At 41.2% G+C, this 22,651-nt stretch overlaps 2 protein-coding genes across 2 annotated transcripts in view; one reads left to right on the plus strand and one right to left on the minus strand.

The window, feature by feature from the left end:
* Window positions 1-2,139: 2,139 nt before the first annotated feature.
* On the minus strand, window positions 2,140-8,493 carry LOC117555176. Its single transcript, XM_034229961.1, has 4 exons — window positions 7,962-8,493; window positions 7,663-7,837; window positions 4,065-4,210; window positions 2,140-2,245 (listed from the first exon to the last, which is right to left on the minus strand). The coding sequence occupies exons 1-4, from the start codon at window positions 8,417-8,419 to the stop codon at window positions 2,140-2,142; spliced, it is 885 nt and encodes a 294-aa protein (XP_034085852.1). The 5' UTR covers window positions 8,420-8,493.
* Window positions 8,494-17,264: 8,771 nt separating this feature from the next.
* The window catches only part of negr1 (neuronal growth regulator 1), a 169,223-nt gene continuing 163,836 nt past the window's right edge, over window positions 17,265-22,651 (plus strand). Inside the window, 1 exon segment of the mRNA XM_034229797.1 lies at window positions 17,265-17,783. Coding sequence (XP_034085688.1) covers window positions 17,611-17,783 — 173 coding nt within the window. The 5' untranslated portion in view covers window positions 17,265-17,610.

Below are 22,651 nucleotides of genomic sequence, written 5' to 3' on the forward strand. Positions count from 1 at the left end.
TTCAGTTACAGCGACCTCTCCTGGCGAAGTGCAAGGCTGCAGTGGGTTTAACGTATCTTTGCCTTGAAAAATATTCGATGCACACACACACTAAGACTGAATATCATGTTCTATTTGCAATTAAAGATTGATAATTGTGTGTATTGGGTTATTGAGAAGAGACTAGAGAGTGCTAGACATGTTTTTGGGCCTTTTATCAGTTATTAAAGTTGAAAAGCAATGATTAAAATACGTCCATTCCGGGATTTGAACCAGCGGAGGACATCGCCGTATTCGGGCCGCCGGCTGTACCCACTGGGCTATCTATTGCTTGAAATATTGAACTGTTTTTATATTACTGATAATTGTCTTTTTGTTCACAACTTCTCCACATTTCGAAGTGTTTCCCGAGCCAGAACGACCTATCTTTCTTCCTGGCTTGCTCTATAATGATATCAAATGCAATACCAACAACAACTCAACAGCAGCAACGCAAACTACGACAACAACCCACACATTGTGCATTGTTTAGAGCGGTCATAAAGTGTTGAAGCACTCAAGTTTGAAACTGTTTCAACCTGTCAGAATCGAGAGAGGCAGTGCATTGAATCGCGTGAATGGACCGTGAACCAGTCAAGTGATTCATTCAGGAAATTAAGCAGTTGCTGCTTCGGACGTCACATGTCACGTGATTTGAAGCAGTTGCTGCTTCGGACGTCATATGTCACGTGATTTGAAGCAAGCTTCGAAGCACTGCTTCTATGGAATAGGAAGTCCAGGGTTGAAGCTCCGTTCGAAGCTTCAGTGTCAAACTGCCATCACTACAAAATCACGTTAACTGATGAATTAAACCTCACATAATTTATATGTCTAACAAGGAAATTAGCACGTTTTAGTGAATTTGTTCATCACACAATGGTTGTTATTTCACAATAGCCATCATGAGCTGCATATACATATTGGTTATGGACGACTCGGTACGTTATATCACGCAGGGATTTACACACACACGCCTAAAGAACTATCGGTCCCTGGAGGCACACAACTTTTTTACAAGTGGCTTTGTTGGAGTTGTGCTCCATCATAAACTACCTTCATCGGATACCTACCTGTTCCGATGTGATGTAAAGCTATCCTGGAGGGTGACAGAGAAGCCGCAAAGGCTGGCTTCCGCATCTGCCAAACTATGCCATACCTGGGGGTTTCATGTGATGGCTATGTTTCCTGTGACTGCTGTGGTGAGGGTGTTATAGAGGCTAAGTGTCCTTACAGGTGGGGGCAAGACACCTCTACTGGGTATCAACAGTGGCTTGAGGACAAAAGAGGACATCTGGAAAGTCTGACAAGCTTAAAGAGAAGTCATGCATATTTCACTCAGGTATTTCAATATTTCACCTGCACACCTCTAATAAGTCTGCAGCATTTTGTGCAATTATCCAAGATAATTATCCACAGATGGCATACTGTCTATAATGTACATATTAGTGTTATGATGATTGCATTGCATTTGATAGGTCCAAATGCAGATGTTTGTTACCAAACGGATGTATGCAGACTTCATCACTTGGACTCCTCAGACCTGCCTGATATTCAGAGTACAAAGAGATGAGGACTTCATCAGTGGTGCCATTAATGTGATGCAAACATTTTGGACACAACACATACTACACAAACTTCGGGAGCTGAAAGATGCACAGGTAGGTGGTTGAATTTCCTATCAGTGTAAACATGGCAACAAATAAGTCACTGTGACAGAGTTACATATTTATTTATACCAATTCATTTTGAAGCATATTATAGCTATTTCATTCAGTATCAACATAGACTACTAGACTATATGTACAAAATCAAATATCACAAAGCCTATACATTTATTTACAACATGAAAACATACATAGGCTACAAATAGAATGAATAATGGGCTGTACAATATTGTCTATACTTGTGACTTTGATACTAATCAGATAATAATTGTTGATATTGTTGATCAAATTGTTCTTGTCTTATTTTCAAAGTGGGTGTACTCATTTATGATAACCACTGTATATGTTTCTGCTAAGTAGGCAGAACACAGTCCAGTCGAAAGCAGCACAGGGAGTGACCCATCAGGCAACACAAGTGGCAGCAGAACATCAGGCATCAGAGGCAGAGCGTCAGGCATCAGAGGCAGAGCGTCAGGCCATCAGAGGGCAGGTGGACAGGCATCAGAGCAGGGTGACAGGCATCAGAGGCAGAGCGTTCAGGCAACAGAGGCAGAGCGTGCAGGCTGACAGAGGCAGAGCGTCAGGCGACAGAGCAGAGCGTCAGGCCATCAGAGGCAGGGTGACAGGCATCAGAGGCAGAGCGTCAGGCGACGAGCCAGAGCGTCAGGCATCAGAGGCAGGGGACAGGCATCAGAGGCAGAGCGTCATGCATCAGAGGCAGGGTGACAGGCATCAGAGGCAGAGCGTCAGGCATCAGAGGCAGAGCGTCAGGCATCAGAGGCAGGGTGACAGGCATCAGAGGCAGGGTGACAGGCATCAGAGGCAGAGCGTCAGGCATCAGAGGCAGGGTGACAGGCATCAAAGGCAGAGCGTCAGGCATCAGAGGCAGGGTGACAGGCATCAGAGGCAGAGCGTCAGGCATCAGGGCAGAGCGTCAGGCATCAGAGGCAGGGTGACAGGCATCAGAGGCAGGGTGACAGGCATCAGAGGCAGAGCGTCAGGCAACAGAGGCAGAGCGTCAGGCAACAGAGGCAGAGCGTCAGGCGACAGAGGCAGAGCGTCAGGCGACAGAGGCAGGGTGACAGGCATCAGAGGCAGCGTCAGGCATCAGAGGCAGGGTGACAGGCATCAGAGGCAGAGCGTCAGGCGACAGAGGCAGAGCGTCAGGCATCAGAGGCAGGGTGACAGGCATCAGAGGCAGAGCATCATGCATCAGAGGCAGGGTGACAGGCATCAGAGGCAGAGCGTCAGGCATCAGAGGCAGAGCGTCATGCATCAGAGGCAGGGTGACAGGCATTCCAAGGCAGAGGCAGGAGACCAGAGCGTCAGGCATCAGAGGCAGGGTGACAGGCATCAGAGGCAGAGCGTCATGCATCAGAGGCAGGGTGACAGGCATCAGAGGCAGAGCGTCAGGCAACAGAGGCAGAGCGTCATGCATCAGAGGCAGGGTGACAGGCATCAGAGGCAGGGTGACAGGGTGTGCAGCAGCAGAGCAGCACGGAGATCAGTTCAGGGACCTGTGGAAAGACAAACAACAGGTGGTTTTGATTAGAAAGATCCATTATGTCTCAACTGAAACCTGTTAATGGCACAATTGGAACAATAATGACTTCTTTGTTGTATAAAAAAGTTGCATAAAATATTGTTCTCTGATGCTCATTATTAAATTACTGCACATTGATTTTGTTCTTACTCTCAGATTCTGTAACGGTTGTACATGACAGTGCCAGACAGGTTCATTAGTGCTGCACAGACATGCACAATCCTATCAATCATGGCCTCTTCTCTCTTCTGTCTCTCATCCTGCAGTCTCTTCACCAGGCGCAGAGGAAGTGGGCCATCCAGAATTTAGTACCGGCTCTTCAGGGCACCAATTACTCTCTCTGCAGACCACATATCACATATTTGTTGTTAAAATGCTGTTTAGCTACATTGTTATGTTCGAGTTTCACAGGAGTAGCACAGTTGACCGTTATATCATATCGTCAGTGCATTGTGTCCTATAATTAGTGTTTATTTTTCATGTTAAAGTGAAGAAAGATCCCTGTTAACTTCCTGTTATCCTGTTCTCTTGATATTGCACTAAATGTGAACAACAGTTCAATGTATTTAAATATAGAATAACATGTTTTTAAGATAAAATGTTATCTTAAGACACCCTACAAAGTAGGGATTACACATGTACTCGTTGATGTGATTAATTGAATAACGTCTCAGCACTTGTTAACCCGGATCTGTACTGTTACAGTAATTAATTTAGTTAGGGAAATGTGAACCACGTCAGCGGCAAGTAGCAACAGTGATTTGATGATGCAGCACACTCTGAATACCAAAAACATTAAAATGTTACTGTATGAATCTGACTGCTGATTCTATACTTACCAATGTGAATTCTGATGTTCGAAGTCACACGAGAATTTGCAACATCTTCGGCTGACAGTTGTTTTCGGCCCCTCGTGAAAGACGGTGTGATGAGCACCCAGAACAGCAAAGTCATCCTTCAAAGTGAAGCCCCTGTCGGCTAAAATCTGAAATAAACATAACAAATACTTAAAAACACTACTTTACTTCAACAGCAACTCAAAAATGGTAACTATGGGTAAATAATAAATTCACAAATAAGACTTAAAGGGGACCTATCATGCAAAATGCACCTTTGGACGTCTTTTATACATGAATATGTGTCCCCGGTGTTCCAGGGAACTCACCAAGTGTCAGAAAACACAACCCTCTCTATTTTCCTCCTTCGCCAAATCTCTAAAAAAGTGGCTGAAACGGATCTGAAAAAAACGGATCCAGATTTCAACACTTTCCTACGTCACAAAGAGACGTGCTCCGCTTATTGGTCAACTCTCCACCTATCAGGGGAATGAGCCACGGCCACGTGCATTGCCGGGATCAATACCAACCATCCGGGAGCAGGCCAGTGAGGACACATCCAATTTTGAAGGTGTAAGTTTTTATTTAGCGGTGTTTTTCCTGATAAAGCTATCTCTTGCTTGTAGTATGTAGCATGTAGCATGTAGCTTCGCCGTATCAATGTCGCCTCAAACCCAAATAGTAATCGGTTAGGTGTGTATATGTTTTTATAACATTTTATATTGTACGCTCCGCAGTCTTTGCTTTGTCTTTTATTTTAATTATCAGGCATTTGCTAACATGTTCAGACATACTGCCGTAATGGCGATCTGTGTGAAGGCTGTAAAGCCACGCCCTAGCCGATAACACAAGTATTTATTCTCCTATTTATTAGTATTTTGTATCCTCTAAAATCATATTGAGTAAGTTATAATAACAAACGTAATCTTCTGTAGGTAAGTGCCGTTTTTTGCAGCGTTATATGTAAAAGCTTTTGTGATTGTAGTCTGTAAGAACGATCAGATATCATCGATCTGTAAGCTACGCTACGCTAATGAGACATGCCGTTTTTTTGCAGCGTTATATGTAAAAGCTTTTGTGTGTTTACTTGTTATACATGAATATAAATGGGGGTGTGTGAGGATACAACACTGTGTGTATGTATGCGAGGGGGGGACCACACACCACGAGTTAAAACGGAGCTAAAGCCCCGTTGGTATGTTGTTGTGACAAGGCCTTACCTAGCAACAGGGCTAATTAGTGGCTAGCACTCATTACAGTCAGTCTACTGAGCTCAGCCCCTCTCCAAACATATCATCTGTATTGAGTCAGAAAACACAGCATGCACGTTACGGTTCAAAACTAACTCAGATTGGAAAAGGCTAAGCAAAGAGCTTTGCTAAATAGAGAGTTTTAAAGCCCCATCTTTTGGGATTTCAGACTATATTTATCCAAATAGTATTTTCTCATCCTGAATACTAAATTGAGATGATTTTGTTATAACTATGTATTTCTTCTTTACAGGCCAGCACCTCACATTACTTACTAATTAGTGACAATTTGTACATCCTTTGCTATTATTTACATTTTTTTTTATCATGGCGGAAATGAAAGACTGTACCTTGGCAGCCCTGCACATACAATGAAAACGCTGAGCGTGCACAAGCCAACATCCACTGGAAACCCTCTGTATAAACTGCAGTTCCCAAAGGCCAGGAAGGGAGAATTAAGAGCAAACCAGTAAAGACTGACCCCACATTCCGTAAGTGTTTAAAATATTTATTATACAACTATTTACAAATATAAATTAGAAAAAACTTTCAGTGTTTTACATGCATATACTAATCTAAACCACATTTTTTGTTGTGCTTTTTTTTTAACATTGCACAGGCTACGTGGCCAACTTGATGGACCTCATCTTCGACCAAGTCTTTGTGGACCCTGCACCATTATGAGCGACCTGACAGGGACGAGGTCATCGCCGGGTATGCTACACGGTTCAATTTGGCTGCTGTCTGAACCCAACATCGAACATTTTGCGGATCAGGAAAACTCCTGCCTCCTTGAGGACAACGCAGGCCGGAATCACCACTCTGATCCTGCGTCCAAGGAAGCCCCAGCACCAGCTCACAAAGCTTCTGTGGCTAGATACCTGTGACGCCTGAAATCATTATAAAAAATATATTTAGTGTAATTTATACAAAATACAAGTACATTTAGTTTTTTTTATGGGTTCAAAGAACCGTTGATTTTGACAATAAAGTTCCGAGTTGATATCAAATGTGTCGTGATTATTCATGTTTGGATGGGTAAAGAATATTCTGATTTCAAAAGCATAAGGTTGTGTGTGGACTTTTGTTGTCGTACACATGGGTGTGTTATGCCATTGCTGTGTAGTATATAATAGTACATGTACAATGACAGAATGAAAGATTGCATAAAGCCATATACACCAGTATTTATTTCCATGAACAATATTGGCATTCGTTTTACAATTTCAGTCAAAACAAACAAACCACTCACTGCTCTATTTGCCTCAACTGTAGTCCACCATGTTCAGCTCTGTAAATATTCAATGCATTCTGCAGGGAGAACACATTCAGGCACACAGGCTCCAATCCAGGATGGTCCACCACAGGTTACAGAGTCCTCAAGTTCCTGCATCCGTCTTGACACCTAGTGTGATAAACATATATTGAATGACATGTGAAAATGTATTCTCTAAACAGACAACTTAGTGAAGCTATCAAAAAATGTTACCTGTGGTATCTCCATGCAGCACACATTCTCCGTTCAGAAGGCATCGTGGCGCAATTTGCACATGTACACCTGTAGAAAGAAGTCAATAACTGAGCTTTTAAAAACACATGAAAACTACACACATTGCTGACAACTGAGGTGTTGTTGGAGTTATACTTTTTATCACCCTAAGTTATTGAACTTTCCAACGGTTGTTGCACAATGTTGGAAGAAAAGGGACTGTAAAACCTATTAAATGCAATGAGGCCATTGTATATATAGCTGAAAATATGAATGTCTCCCTTTATAAATATATATATATGTATTGCTGTTTTTGCGTTACAAACTCTAAGTTATAAACTGTACACATTGCATTCTTGCTAATTAGCCAAAATATGAACGGAATAAGTAGCACGCATCGTAACAGAGTAAAAATAAATAGGGACAACAGCTTGTCAACTAACCATTCAGAAACGTCCTGCTGCAACCGAGATCTTTGCACCTCCACCAAAACCTCCGCTGCTTCAGGGTCAGTCTCTGGATCAAATTGATAATATGCTTGAACACATGCATTGCTCTGAGATGACATGTTTATTCCACACTCGTAATCACAGCAAGCATGGTAACGTGACTCTCACCGGCTCATGCCCCGCTCTTCTGCAGGGGGGCGTGGTCAGCTGCTGCTCAGAATTTTCAAAGACAGGCTTGGAATAGAGCGAAAATGAGCGAAACGAGGCATGGCTAAAAAATGATCTGTTTGGTATTTTGAAAAATAAAATGTATAAATATACCTTATATAGGTATGGTCATACACTATATCATTTAAATATAGCATGATAGGTCTCCTTTAAATTAAAAGGAAAAAAAATAGTTAAATTGTTACCTGATCTCCTGCATGGTGGAACTTCTGAGATAAGAAGTCTGAGTTCCTTACAATATGCACATCTGAAGCCCTCCCTCCCCAGCCTTTGGAGAGATATGTGATTGAGCCAGATGGGTGACATGCAATGAAATACTTCACTGTTGTCCAGTTTTTGTATTTTGAGTAGGTGATAGCTCTGTGAGAAGAGACAGTCGTTAGTAATACTTATCTATAAATTGTGTACATATACACAGACAGCCAGGTAAGTATTACAAAAACCCGACACTTTATGCATGCTATCAAAAATAAAAATATCTCACCTTGTTTTCTGCTTCTTTGAGTGTTCAATTCTGATCTCAAAGCAGTCGATAATTGCAGTCACTCTAGGGTACTGGAAGAGAACCTCTGCTGGTACTGTGCTTCTGATACACTCTCTATCAGGCCATTTAATCAAAAAAGAAATGTTGGCGTACATAACATCCAACCATCGGGAGAATACATCCAGGAAAGTGCTATGTGCCAGGTCAAATATTCCACACATCATATCGGTTGAGGGGTTCTGCCGCAGTTTCACCAGAGTAATAAAGAGCTGGTCTTGTGTTGACATCTTGGATGTTTTCTGTGACTTAACAAACTGTACCAGGTACTGATGAAGAGTGTCAAATACTGTCCATGACAGGCCTGTCATGACTTTACATTTAGTGTCATTTTCTCTCACAGTGTTTACCGACATTTTCAACGTCTCCAATTCTCTGATGGCTTCAGCTCGCTCCTTCATGGCCTCATCTCTTTCTCTTCTTAAATTATACAATTCTTCATAAAGTTGTTTTCTCTAACTCCTGAAGAGGTATGGGAGCTTCTGGTGCTGGGCCCTCTGATGTTGGGGATTCTGGTTGGGCAGACTGAACACCCTCACGCTTCCTCCTTCTCTCTAGCCTCTGAAGTACTGACCTGGGAGACTTTGTCTTTTTATGTGGGAACAGCGATGGTGTGTAGTCTGGGTGGGCTATGTCCTCGTTTTTTAAGCCTAGGGCAAGACAGTTCACAAACGAAATTAGAAGGGGATAGAAGGGGGTGAAATACATTTTAACTGCAGAAAGCTCAGAAGCTACCACCAGTGTTGTTAGCATAGCTGTGTTTTTGTATACTCAAGCAAGGTAGCCTGCATAACGTAGTAGTTAGTTAACTTCTCTTAAAACTAGTAATTGAACATTCATGTTAACTACGAAACAATCAGTGGCGTTTTTATATGTACAAAAGTGGTGGGGCACAAAAAACTTAGATGTCTATATATAAGCTTCTGCAGTGAGGTTCATGGCTGGTGAGGCTCTGACTCTTCAGGTTTACAAATATTATATTTTGACCTAAATCAAAATATCATATTATTTTCAAAAGCTTTTTTTGTCTGATGCTTCAATTCATTTTAAACAGACAGTTCAACAAAAGGATACCCAAAAATGTAATTTTATCATTTAAATATTGAATTGTTCTCTCTTAGTAAGATCCCATTTTCAATCAAATTGCAGTCTTACCTTGACATGAAGATGAAGTCCATTTGCCTATCCTTCTGGACAAAAATCTCCATTACTTTTTTGTAAAATTCCTCCTTATGTTCTTGTAGTTTCAAAAGTCTATCATAAATCTGATCTAATCAATAGATTTATGATTCGAAAATTATAAAAGTAGGGTAGACATGTGGATATTATCCGGCTGAACAAAACGTGCATTTATCTAACAGGTTTGTTTCCCACAGATCTTATTTGGAGCTATTTTCTAAAATCCTATGGAGAAATATCATTGCTTTTTTGTGGAGGGAAGCCATGCGCAGTTTATTTCCGGGTTGTAGGACGCCTCACTGCAGCTCTCTCTCCTCCTCTTCACACACCACACTTTTCGCGGCACACGTACTTACAGCCAATCAGCTCTGAATTATGTGAGATGACGTATGGTGGGGATGGCAGCACTATGCCCCTATGGTCATTATTTTTTTGCCACACACAATTAAATAGGACAATACTCTGAGCATGCGCAGTGTAGTTTTTACAGTCACCATTGACTTAAACAGGGAGAGGGAGGGGCAGGATCGGGTTTTGTCCCACATGGCTCAAAACAGCTCAATAGGCACACACTGTAGACACTAATTAGAAGAACACTGACTAAAAACAGCAATGTACAGACGAATCAGATGAATAAACATGATCTTAAAATATATTTTATATATTTTTTAATTTATCTTTTGCATTTTTTTGTAATCATTACTTTTAATACTTTCTGCTGACACTAGGTGGGGCTGTGCCCCACCTGCCCCTAATGACCAGTCGCCACTGGAAACAATGTAACACTGTTATTGTGTGAATAACGTTACCTGTAATGAAGTGCTGACTACAGACGTACACATGTTTGGATGTGACGTTTTGTGGGCGTTCCCTCGCTTGCCGACTGTATCTATTGGTCCTCAATGTACACGCCCCGGATTCCTATGACGAAAATAATAGAATGTCGCCAGTTGTCATGACTCAACTTATACTGCAACACCGGCCCCCCCCGATACCCGGGGGAAAAACGCGTCACTGCAGGAGACAGCGTCTGAGGGCTTCTTAATATTTAAAAACCTATGAATGTCTTATACTCAAATAACGGGAAAAAACTCAGCTACCTGACGATATGAGCCATTTTTACCGAAACAAACCACAAGTCTCACAAGAAGCGTTAGCATTAGCCCTTAGTGAAAACAGGCTGATGCTACTTCCGGTGCTAACTAGCAAAAACGATCTTTAAAACTTAATATGTTCTGCACAAACTACATATCAGCTGACAGCTGATACTCCACAGATTATTTTGATATAAGTATCATCACGGTAGGACACAAACTCACTGAGCTAGCAGCCAGAACAGAGCAAGAAAACAACAACAGTGTTCTAAACCATACAAATAATTATGTCTTACCGTTGCTGTTTTGTGATCAAAAGTCGTGTTCAAGGGAATAAAAACGCTGATCAAGGTTAATCCAATGTCTCTTAGTCACTTTAGAATTGTTCCTGATAATCCATCATTACATTCATGACCGCAGAGTAGGTAGGCCTATAACGTTTTGGAGTCCGGGGTTTAGGCTTTCTCACGTGCTGTTTACGCAAGCCTCTCTCTCCTTGACGTAAGTGTAAAGCGGGATTTACTAACTCCCCCTCGATTCTATTGGCTCCAAAGTTTCAAAAAAGGTGTCAATCACCCAAATCGACCAATGGGTTCCAGAGATAGGATCCTGCGTAGTATGAATAATACCAGCAGCGGCTGCTTTACGCACAGACGTAGCAGAAGCAGCCGCCCAACCGCTCCAGCACAGCAGCAACGAACACAGCGAAGCGACAACACAGCGACGAACACAGAGACAACAGCAGGCAACCCTGATTAGGAACATCAGGAAAGGTATGTACTCTCTCTGTTTGTATCTATTGTATTTGGTGTAATCTATAGTAATTCCACACTCGCAAAATACAAAATGGACGCCACTTTGTTGTTGTAGCGTTATCGTTCCGTGAGAAACTAAAACAATGGCAACATCATGTTGGTGAACGTATACATAGATTAATTGTATTTCGTGACTATAACACGGCAGTATATACATAAAGCTGTATTGTATATCAACCCAGTAGCCTATATATATATATATATATATACTGTTATTCCACACACGCCAAATGGATGCTGTTTTGTAGTTCTACAGACATTGACTATTAGCAGTTTATAAATAAAGCTGTATTGTATATCAGTCTATGTATATATATATATATATATACTATAGCGTGTGTGAAATAACAGTAGGCCTATACACATATGTGTGTATATGTGCTAAATGGAGGAATTATTTCTGATTTGAGTTACATTTTTGAAAGAATAATCCAGTGAAGTAATCAAAGTAATTGTTTTTTCCACATTTGTTTTCACAGTGATGAAGACAAGCAGTGGTGTGGTGGGGATTTTTTTACTGGGGGGACGCTATTTTAATTAGGTCATCCCAAACAATGCCACACAAGTGCGCACGCGCGCAGTGCACTCACAAAACGGGCAGACAGGTCCACAGAAACTACCGGTATGCTTAGTCCTACTTTAGTTACTGTACTTCAAAAAGCAGACCGCGCTGCGCTCAACACACACACATAGACTCAAAACCATGGACACACTGGCACATAAATTACAACAATTTATAGGCCTAAATTGCATAAGCTACAACTAAGCAGACAGCACTGCTTCTCTCTATCTCCACTTTCAAAATCTATTTAAAACTCATAACAAACAAACAAAATTCCCAAAGCTGTCCTGAAATTAACTTATTAAATAAACGAAACGAAAAATATAGCCTACTCATGCAAACATTGAATCTGGATTTGAAATGATTCTGATTAGGCCTAGCCTACATTGCAAATAAGCAGACAGCGCTGCTACACACACACACACACACACACACACACACACACACACACACACACACCACACACACACACACACACACACACACACACACACAACACACACACACACACACACACACACACACACACACACACACACACACACACACACACACACACACACACACACACACACACACACACACACACACACACACACCTTGCGTTTTGAAGACTGATAAATCCGAAATGGATGAACAGCAGCCCAGTTTCCCAGCTTTGCAGTCTATCCACAGGTAGCCTCTTGTTTCCTCCGTCCATACCTCTGGGAAAGGTGAACTTGAGCTAGCCAGGGGTATGCAGCTAACGTGCACGTTAGCTAGCATTATCCACGTCTTTAGGCGGCTCTTGATGATGTAGTGCTAGTAGCAGCTTCACTTGTAGCTTCGGTGCTGCTAGCCTCTTTCTTCTTGTGAATTATATTCTTTTTAGAAAATAAGTCAAGTAAAAAACGTTTTCCTTCCATTATAGAGCATTTTCGTTAGCGTTCTTGAGGGAAAGAGCTGCCGCAAAATCGGCGGGCGGTGAGCTGGCCGTGGGTGTGTCACTGACACACCCCCAGCTCGCCGCGGGGTCACGAGCGTGATGACGAATCATCATTTTTTAAGGAAATCGTTTTTATTTTTTATTATAGGCCATTACTGTGAAATGTATTGTGTTTTTGTCATTATTACAACAAATACACACTTGCAACTGATAAGACTGGCAATGATTTTATATTTATTAGACTATTAAGTGCTACTCAACTGGCTTTAGATAAGCCAGTCCTTTGTTAGTATAAAAGTGCTTTGTTAGTAATTGTATTGCTCGAAGTGGAGTCGAAAGAGATGAGTTTTTAGTCTGCGCCGGAAGATGTGTATGCTTTCTGCTGTCCTGATGTCAATGGGGAGCTCATTCCATCATTTTGGAGCCAGGATAGCAAACCCACGTGTTTTTGCTGATGGGAACTTGGGTCCCCCTCGCAGTGCGGGTGCAGCGAGCCGTTTGGCTGATGCAGAGCGGAGTGCACGACACGTGCTGGGGTGTATGGTTTAACCATGTCCTGGATGTAGGAAGGGCCAGGACCATTCACAGCATGGTACACTAGGACCAGTGTCTTGAAGTGGATTCTAGCAGTTACTGGTTTACATGCATAAAAAGCTACATAACACACAAGGGGACGGTTAATAACCGGAAAAGCATGTAATGGGACCTTTAAAACAATTAGAATGCAAGTGTAAGTACAAATTGGTGTAACATTTTATTATAAAATACTTTTCTTGTCAGTAAATTATCTGTTTAGTGTTTTGATGTTTCAAATGTGGCTTCATCTACTTTTGGTTCCCAGAGTCTCATTATTATGTAGCCTTGAGCATTCTTTATACACAACGGACCACTCTGCATCCAGCCAACTGGGCACTCAACTGTTCCCAACAGCTGTTCCACATTTAAGGGATGAGAGTTAACAAGAAACAACACTATGTCCTGAAAGAAGTCAGTTATTTCTCAGTGCTATATTTCATGACAAGATGAACTTTTGACTACCTCTATCTTTTAATTTCACTAGTCTGACTGATTTACATCCTGGAGAAGCTTCAAAGTAAACTCCAATCGCAGGGCTAACAGATTCTGATATATTTGATGACTGAAGAACTTTTTGAACAGTCCACCATGCATGAAATGTGTAGGTGCTGCTGTCTTAGAGTACAAATGTAGTTGTGACTCATGAGTGTCATAGGCTTTCTTCTCCTGCACCGCCCCACATGGGCAGCAAAGAAGGTGGAGGCTCAAAATAAATCACTGCTGGAGGGCTACATATATCAAAAGTTTTTGTCCACTATATCTATGTAGTGCATTTGGACTTTGACAGTAAGGTACAGTTTGAGAAATGTAACACATTACTTTTTACTCAGACAAGAAGCAGTTGTTGAACTATATAACATAATGGAATTGTGTGTGTGAAAAACTCAGGGCAAAACAAAGTCATTGAGGTTGCCTTGTTTTTTTTTATTTCCCGGAGGATTCAGGTAAGTCTCTTTTGAAACCTGAATGTCACAGCAGAGTTGGTGTGTATTCAGGTCACTTTTGTTTGTTAATATTGTGTCATTAGTTAAAGATTAACAATAGGGATAACAGCTGTCAACTCCTATACTTTGGAATATTGGATTCTCCTTTATTGAAATGAGAGCAACATACAATATTTAATCATCCTTCTGTGAATGACAATGTCAAGTGGGTGTTATTTATTATTTTAAGCTAATTTAGCCCCACTGGAGTCATTTTACTATAATTTCAGAGGCATCACTGCAGGAAGGGAGTCACTGCGCTGCAACCTCATGACAAGGGGATTTCAATTCACTGGATTTTTCTTCTGTAAAAATGTTTTTATATATCAATCGATACAAATATTTGGTTGAAGAGCAAACAAAAATCACGAGTTGTCCTATTAATAATGCTGATTTTAATCAGATTGTCATAGAAAAAAAATCACAGCAACCAGTAATGCCCTTTTGTTATAATAACATTTAAATAATTCAGAACTGTAGATGGAAGGCTGTTCAACATCCAGGGTTATAATTTTACATGAATTAAAATACAGTCTTGGATATTAGCAACTACACATTGATCCTTTTAATAGGGGATTAGTTATTCTTACTTATTGTCCCCATGGATCTTTCGTTGTGTCCTGTAAACCTCAGGCTACAGGGTGCATTTAATAGAACTGCTCAGCATTAATATTTTGGCGTTTGGTCTGATTGATTGGCACACTTCCCTGCAGGATGTCAGCCATTATCATAATAGCCAACCAAATCGCTATTACAGAAAAAGGACCATGCATTTACGTTCTTCAGGAAACAATAGCTTTCATTATGCTGCATTACTCAGGTTTATAAATTAGTCCCATAAACTAAAGTTGGTATTTTGTGTGAAGCTATATAAGACAGCGATAAAAGCCATAAAGGATATTTGCTGAGGCATTTTGCATTATGCTCAGTAGAGTCAAAATAAGGCAGCATATGCTTCTGTGGTTTTTGTGACATCGTTAGCATAAATAATTAAGAAAATAACTGTGCTATTAATGCTGCCTATCGTCTTAAAGACCAATATATCCAAAACACAAAAAGCTAATTTTGTTAGGTTTATGCTTCACCTGATACAAATTACACTGTGTAGTAGTTTATATTTAAATCTACCAGTTGTCAAGGGATAACTGGTGTATGTGTTATTTCATTCAATCACTTTTAAAGCAAATTGCATGCATTGATTTCACTGTTGCTTTGAAAAGACCGCTGGTTGTGAAAACAGTGAAGAAATGTCTGAGGTATCCATTACTCAGAACAGCTCAGGCATTGTGATAGTCGAGCGCCTGATCTCTTTCATCTTGTTCATAATTCCTTAGGTTATTATGAGTCGAATATTAGAGGCTGCCAGTCTTCTCTCCCATCTGCACAGTGCACTAACACAAAATAGAGTTATTGTAATTATAGCTTTCATGCATGGGAAGGTTCATTTTAGGAGGTAACTTGAAGGGCTCAGAAAAAAAAGAAATCAATGTTGTGACTGACAAGTGAAGGATGGAAAATATCTCACTGTCTAAGCCCAAAACTCCTCTGTCAGAAAACCAGAGTGTAAGGGTCAGTATTGACGGTATTATCACAGCTATTAACAGTAGAGGGAGCTTCAGTTATGCAATCACGACAAGATGAACTTTTCAGGACCCCTGTATAATGCATGCTTGTCATGGAACATTGGATGTTGACTTGTTTTTAACAGTGAATTGTCCCCTCTGTATCCCAACACTTACTCTCTCATTCCACTGCAATAAACGATTTCCTCAGAAAAATAAAAACCGAAGAAGGAAAGGCAGCTCTCCCAGCACCCAGAAGGAATTTATGGGAGATCAAGACTCCTTTTCCGGTGTGAAACCAAAGGCAAGGCAATAGTCTCAAGCTTGTTTCAGTGTAAACAGTTCACAGGCGCTCACCCTGTTAAATTTCCATGGAGCAGGTCCAGAGAGTGCATCTTGATAACATCACTGACGGCAATATTCTCTGTGGTCTGTGATATAGGATTTTAAGATAATATACCATAAAACTATATTGATCCTTTTGGGGAAATTATTAACAACAAAATATGAGAATAAAGTGGGACGGAGTGTTTTATAGAATCTGGAGGAAAATAATAGGATACTAGCATATAAACCAAAAACTGATCAATAAAATCAGGAATAAAACAACAAAAATAACGATAAAACAACTCCATGGAATTGTTGCAGGAGATATTATGTTACTTACTGGTTGTAGCACCAATATACAATATCCCTACATTTCAATTTGTATGATAACTTGTGTAAAATCTTTAACTGAGTCAATTTTAAGCACATGCTCTCTGAAGTAGTGACAAAAGCTAACTGCTTTTATCTAGTCTTTTCTGTTACTATTCTGTGAAAGATCCACAGGGAAGTTGTGTAATGTGCATAACCAGTCATGTGTCATGTGCAATAATTAAGAGGAGCAATGCCAACATATCACCTCTGACAAATGTATGTCATTTCCATGGCTACGGCTGTACAGTCTGTTAAGTATTATGTAGGCTAAGTCAAAAGGCTTAGAGCAGCATGATACACAGGGCTACTGCTCTAAAACACATTTTGTATGTCCCCTGTGTCTCTCTCTGTGTGTGAATACAGTCACAGTTGCAGTTTTCCCAGCTAAATGAAATATCACTCTAATATTCTCAACATCTCCCAAAAGGGGCTTGTAATATTGTTTTAATTGTATTGCAGGATATTTTATTTTATTAAATTGTATTTAAAATTGCTCTTAGCCTACTCTCGTGGGCCACAAATGATGACATAACATGATGCACATTTCACTATATATTTTCTGTGATATAATGTATTTTCCTGTAGTATTCTTATTGTATGCACCACATTTAAATTTAAATTGCACTTTTACACTCGCAGGTTATAAATTATGACATCAAATGATGCACATTTGAGTATACTTTCTGTGATATAATGTATTTCCCATAGTATTCCTATGGGATGCACCTGCGTCACCATCAGTTAGCTCCATTTCCAGCAAATGCTCAGATTGTTAATTTTCTTATGGGGAATAAATAGGGGGTGTTTCTCCAGTCGATATCTTTAATTGCTCCTGGGTTGTATCAATACCTACTCGTTTTAACTGCTCCATCACCAAGCCACTGGGAACGGGTTGCCCGGGAAACGGCCGCATGGCAACAGGATCAGAGCCTGGGGGTTGTCTGCTTCTAGGTCTGCTCCCATTTTACATCGCGTTTCCTCACTAGATGGTGTGCAAGCCACTGGAGAGTACACTTCCCCGCACAGTGGGCTCCACATCCAGCAAAACAAACCTGGGAAACTGTACTGCGGACCATTTCTTTACGGGGCTCCGAGGAGGAAAAGTGTGGAAATAAAAACGACGTTTCTTTTTTTGAACTCCTTGCTTAATCGAGACAAGAAGACTTGGGGGAAAAGCGGCAACACAACACAGCTGTCATGGACATAATGTTTGCGGTGCAGGATGCTTGTGTCTCTGGTCAGTGGCTAACTGCGATAATACTCAGCTTGTGCTGCTTTCTGCCGTCCTGTTTGCCCGCTGGACAAACTGTGGACTATCCCTACTCGGTGGAAAGTGTGGTCAGCAGACAAGGCGACACGGCTCTTCTGAGGTAAAACAAGCGAACACAACTTCACTTTCTCCCGCTCACACTCACTCTCTGTCGGGGGCTCTCTAAAGCTCTCACCCGCACACGCTCCTTAACACCAGTTAATCGTTTTAAACATGTCTCTTAAGTACTTTTAAACGGGGTGTTCGCACAGCGCCTGCGATAAACACACAATAGGCCATTTCCCTCCATTCCGTCCTTGTTTTCGCTTGACTGGGGGTCGGTCAGTGCTACGCAGGACGCCGCTCCTGTGCAGAGGCAGGTGCAACGGCAAAGTTTTCTAACATACTTTCCCTCTGTGCACATGAGCTACCAGCGTTGTTGTGTTATTAGGTGTGCGTTTGATTCTATAACCTCTTGCAGGTGGGAACATGTCGCCTGAATTAACCAAATTAACAGCCCAACATAGCATATCACTTCTTACATGATAGTCGTTCCCACATTTTCAGGAGCGGAAGATCGAAAACAGAACTATTTATTTAGTGCCGTCCTGACAGTTTTGCAGAATGTAGTGTACAGTGTGATGTCGCAGTTTAAAAAGAGGCTGAAGAGTGTGTTTGTGGTGGCTGTTTATCAGAATCGAGTTATGGCAATGACGCGCTCTCTCCCCCATCCTCCCCTATCCTCCCCTATCCTCCCCCATCTTCCCTCCATCACGTATGCTACGTTGCCAGATTGAGCTGCCTCTTAATACACACACTGACTGGGCATGGGCGTGGACTAGTGCACTTTGGGAGTTTTTGCACATTTTATTCTTAGCACATCACCAACAATGTCAAAATAGTTTACAGTACTTTCAATGCGAATGTATCAATACCATTAATACTAGGAAAACACATCAGTGTAGTATATTTCAGTTATTCAGAGAAATCATAACTCTATACTAAACACAGGACATTTTTTTTAAATCTTTGAAAAGCTATGTGATAATATCTTGTTCTACCAATATCAAATATCCGCTGTGATGGCTCTCAGAAAAGGCTGAGGGGGCAGGCCTGCTCCATTTCAATATGAATTGTGTGGATGTTGACTGAGAGATGCTCAGTGTGGCCCTGAATACAGAGCAGCTAACCGTCTAAAGTTCCACTCAGCTTGGCTTTTAGTCATTGTTGTCTCATACTTGATTACTGAAGAGCTGAATTGGTTCTGTGGCATAAGGTCATCATAAGTGGCTGTAAGATAAGTGTTTTACTATGAGTGTGGTTTAAATGTGTTGCTACTTATCATCACAGAATTACCTTGGCAACAGCTAAGGGGCGCTCACTATTTTTAACATGTTTCTAACCATGCCTAAGGGCCGTCGCATCAAAGAGACTTACACCTCTGCTCTGACTGTCTCTTAAGAGAGGGCGTCTAATTCCCTGGTGTCAATCTGTGTCGACTGTGATCAGTAGCAGAAGCCACGCCTGAATCCCTATGGTTTATTGGACCAGAGATTATCCCTGGGCTATGAATCAGCTCAATAAACAAGTTGCCTCCCACCCCTTGAGTAAGGCAACACTCAACAAGCGGGTCATCGCCTCAGTTCATGCCTTAGAAATGGATAGGGAAACCATGTTCAAGATGCATCCATTACCAGGTTCTTACGGTTAATTAATGGTTATTCAGCAGCACTCGCTATAACCAGTTATTGGCCTTTTCTCATTCACGTGAACGTCTCCACTGTGAAGTTATCACTTTGCTGAGCCTGCACCTGTTGACCTTATAGAGATTGCAAATCTCTTAAACTGTTCTCCTTGCCTCTTGAGATTGCATCCAGTTGCAAAACACTGTCATCACCAAAGTGATAATAAAGGCCTACTGTGTCTTGTTTCAGTCATGTTCTCATACCACGAGGAATCATGGCTTAGTCTTTTCTTCCTTCTTTCTTCCCCCCCCCTGGTCTTTAGAGACGGGCATTAAAGCATGAATAATTTCTTTTAGCAATGTTGTGCAGAAAACAGTGCTTGTTTGTTGCGTTTTGAGACCTCAGACTATTAGAAGGCAATTTTACTGTGGCCCTTAGCTGATTTCTGGCTAAAAATGTGAGCACTTTCAAATACTGACAAACCCAGAAGCATGCAATTAGTCACTGCCTCTGGATTATGGAGTAGCTCCCGTGAGGTGCGTCCGCTGTCATATGTTCATTTCCCCCACCTCTTTAATTCTTAGCGCCGCATTACTGCTGCCCTGATTCACGTTGGACAGTGGGTCCACATCAATTAAATGATTTGAACTTCTTGACAATGAGTAATGGTACGCATGTGCATCCTCACCCTTTTTTAATCTTTTTTGATTAGTTTAAAGCTAAGCCATTCAGCCTCTAACGATGGACCTTGTATTTGAAATGAATCCGGCTGCTGCTTCTACAATGTTTTACGTCAGTGCATTCATGTTATGCACGCATGCTGCATTCTTTTACATGCATGCAAGCTATGAGCTTCCATAGAGACCCCATTGTTTAAGATGAGCCACGCATTCCTTTCTCCCCACATCCTTCTGCTGTTTTCATGTCATTTGGATTCAGTTGAACAAACCTCGACTCTTCCCAGTAAATGTCTCATCTGGCTATGAATTTTAGGGGGACAGCCAGATGAAAAGACAGTTCCCCATGCTGTCAGGAAACACACGGTATCAGTGGCAGCCTCTTCCACATGAATAAACAGCTGTAATCAACAGCAAAGAGCGAGTGTCTAGAAATGTAGTCCGGGCAGATTGAAATCTTAAGCATTTGCTGCTATCATACAGATGCCATTTGCAGTATTATTCTTAAAGTATGTTTGTCTTTTTATCCTGGTATTCTATGTTTTCCAAATGAATTATGTGTAGTGCGAGAGCTAGACAAAAGGTAAACTGATTGTTCTTTAAAAGTGACATTTTATATTTTTCAAAGGCAGAAAATAGGAACCAGGGAAATAAATAGGAGCAAGGCTGTACACGGCAAGAATAAAACAATGATCCAAGCTTATTTTCGTCATTTAGTTTGACAGTTGGCCCACAGCCACAGAATAAGGCCTGCACCACGGGCCCTAGTCTCTGTAATGGTGCAAAATTGACCTGTCACTAGTTTGAAAGTCTGGTATTCGTATAAATCTAAAATTATTGCCTCATGTCAACAGACCAGTTGATGAAAATCTTTTCTGGCTGTACATGATTGTACTCGAGCTGCGTTTTTTTTGCCTTATCCAGCACATAAAAAACACTGCCATGTATCATTTTCCTCAACTGTTTCACTATTATGGCTTTGAAAGGTCTTGACATTCTCTATAAGCACTTGAGCCAGAGACAACATCCAGTTTAAATGGCTTGGTGTCCCCCCCCCCCCCCCCCAGAAATATATCAAGTGTTAAAACTCCACAGGACACAATATGAAGAAATAATTGTTGACTATATCCTTAACACAGACCATAACCATGGCTGCCAGGCTCCCTCTGCATTTTTTGCATTTCATCATTTTTTTTTAATTAGGCCACAGCCAGCCAGTTCTAAAAAGAATAGGCTTCTTCATCTCCAACAGCCTGGTTAGCTGCCAGATATTCATGCATTCATTTGGGGAAAGCTACCTCTTCTGACATATTTGTAGGCACACCTGAGTCTGTCAATGTTAATTAAATGCCAAAATTCCCTCGCTTGTTTGCTAACATGTTAAATGCGATCAATGTAGCTGTCAGCACAATGTTGCTTTGTTTCTTTGCTTTGTTGCACAGTCTTATGCTCATCGGGGTCCGGACATCTCAAGGATCAAGTGCCGGGCAAGTAATATGACATCATTTCTGGAGAGTGAATATATGGTATCATGATGCAAAACAATGAGCATGGGGAGGGGCTCCCAGATGAAGTCACTCAGGCACAGATACAATAAACATTGAGAAACTCATGCTTTTTTATGTAAAATAAATCTGACCTTTTCTTTGAAACACAAGAAAGCAGGCATATTGCTACCGCTGTGGGTCTGTGCCCTGTTGCCCAAGGGAAGCTGGATATACTAAAGTATTAATCAGATTCATTACTCTGGCATCCATCTTCAATTGATGTTCTTCAGTACAGCTGGAAATAAGCCAGTAAGGTGACGAGCCAGATCAGCGGCTGAGAAGTCTTTCATAGCGGCTGCCTCCTCCTTAAGACCTCCAGTTAACCTCCGCAGCAGCATCCACTTGAAAGTCAGAGCCTGCTGAATTGTTTTGAATTGTTTGTTTCTGAAATGAGCGTTATCCCTCAAATAAGACCAGAATTAATCTCAAATATGTGTGGCATTTTTTCTTTTTTTGTCAAGAAACAGAAGGACACTTTCATGACATAAATCAAATGCTCTTTGGATGAAAATGAGCCATATAGTGGGGTTCACTCATCTCATTTAAAACCTATACACTGTATACAGAAAATCCAAACCAATTATCTTTATTCTTGCTTCCTAATTAACACATTTTAGGAAGATGATAGAGATTTTTAAGATAACCCCCATTATTTACCGCCACGTGTTGTAACTACACTGAACAAAAATATAAATGCAACACTTTTGTTTTTGCTCCCATTTTTCATGAGATGAACTCAAAGATCTAAAACATTTTCTATAAACACAAAATAACCATTTCTCTCAAATATTGTTGACAAATCTGAAAAAATCTGTGATAGTGAGCACTTCTCCTTTGCCGAGATAATCCATCCCACCTCACAGGTGTGGCATATCAAGATGCTGATTAGACAGCATGATTATTGCACAGGTGTGCCTTAGGCTGGCCACAATAAAAGGCCACTCTGAAACGTGCAGTTTTGCTTTATTGGGGGGGTCTGGGGGGGTCCGAAAACCAGTCAGTATCTGGTGTGACAACCATTTGCCTCACGCAGTGCAACACATCTCCTTCGCATAGAGTTGATCAGGTTGTTGATTGTGG

The sequence above is a fragment of the Gymnodraco acuticeps genome, unplaced genomic scaffold (genome assembly GCF_902827175.1).
Source record: "Gymnodraco acuticeps unplaced genomic scaffold, fGymAcu1.1, whole genome shotgun sequence".
NCBI lineage: Eukaryota > Metazoa > Chordata > Actinopteri > Perciformes > Bathydraconidae > Gymnodraco > Gymnodraco acuticeps.

Excerpts from the sequence above, each read along its gene's own strand:
- LOC117555176 (XM_034229961.1), bottom strand. The coding sequence starts at position 8,419 with ATGAAGGAGCGAGCTGAAGCCATCAGAGAATTGGAGACGTTGAAAATG. Across the intron at positions 4,211-7,662 it reads TCCACCATGCAGGAGATCAG|ATTTTAGCCGACAGGGGCTT; the intron begins GTAACAATTTAA and ends TGTTTATTTCAG. Across the intron at positions 2,246-4,064 it reads GAACATCAGAATTCACATTG|CCTGCACGCTCTGCCTCTGT; the intron begins GTAAGTATAGAA and ends TGCCTCTGTCAG.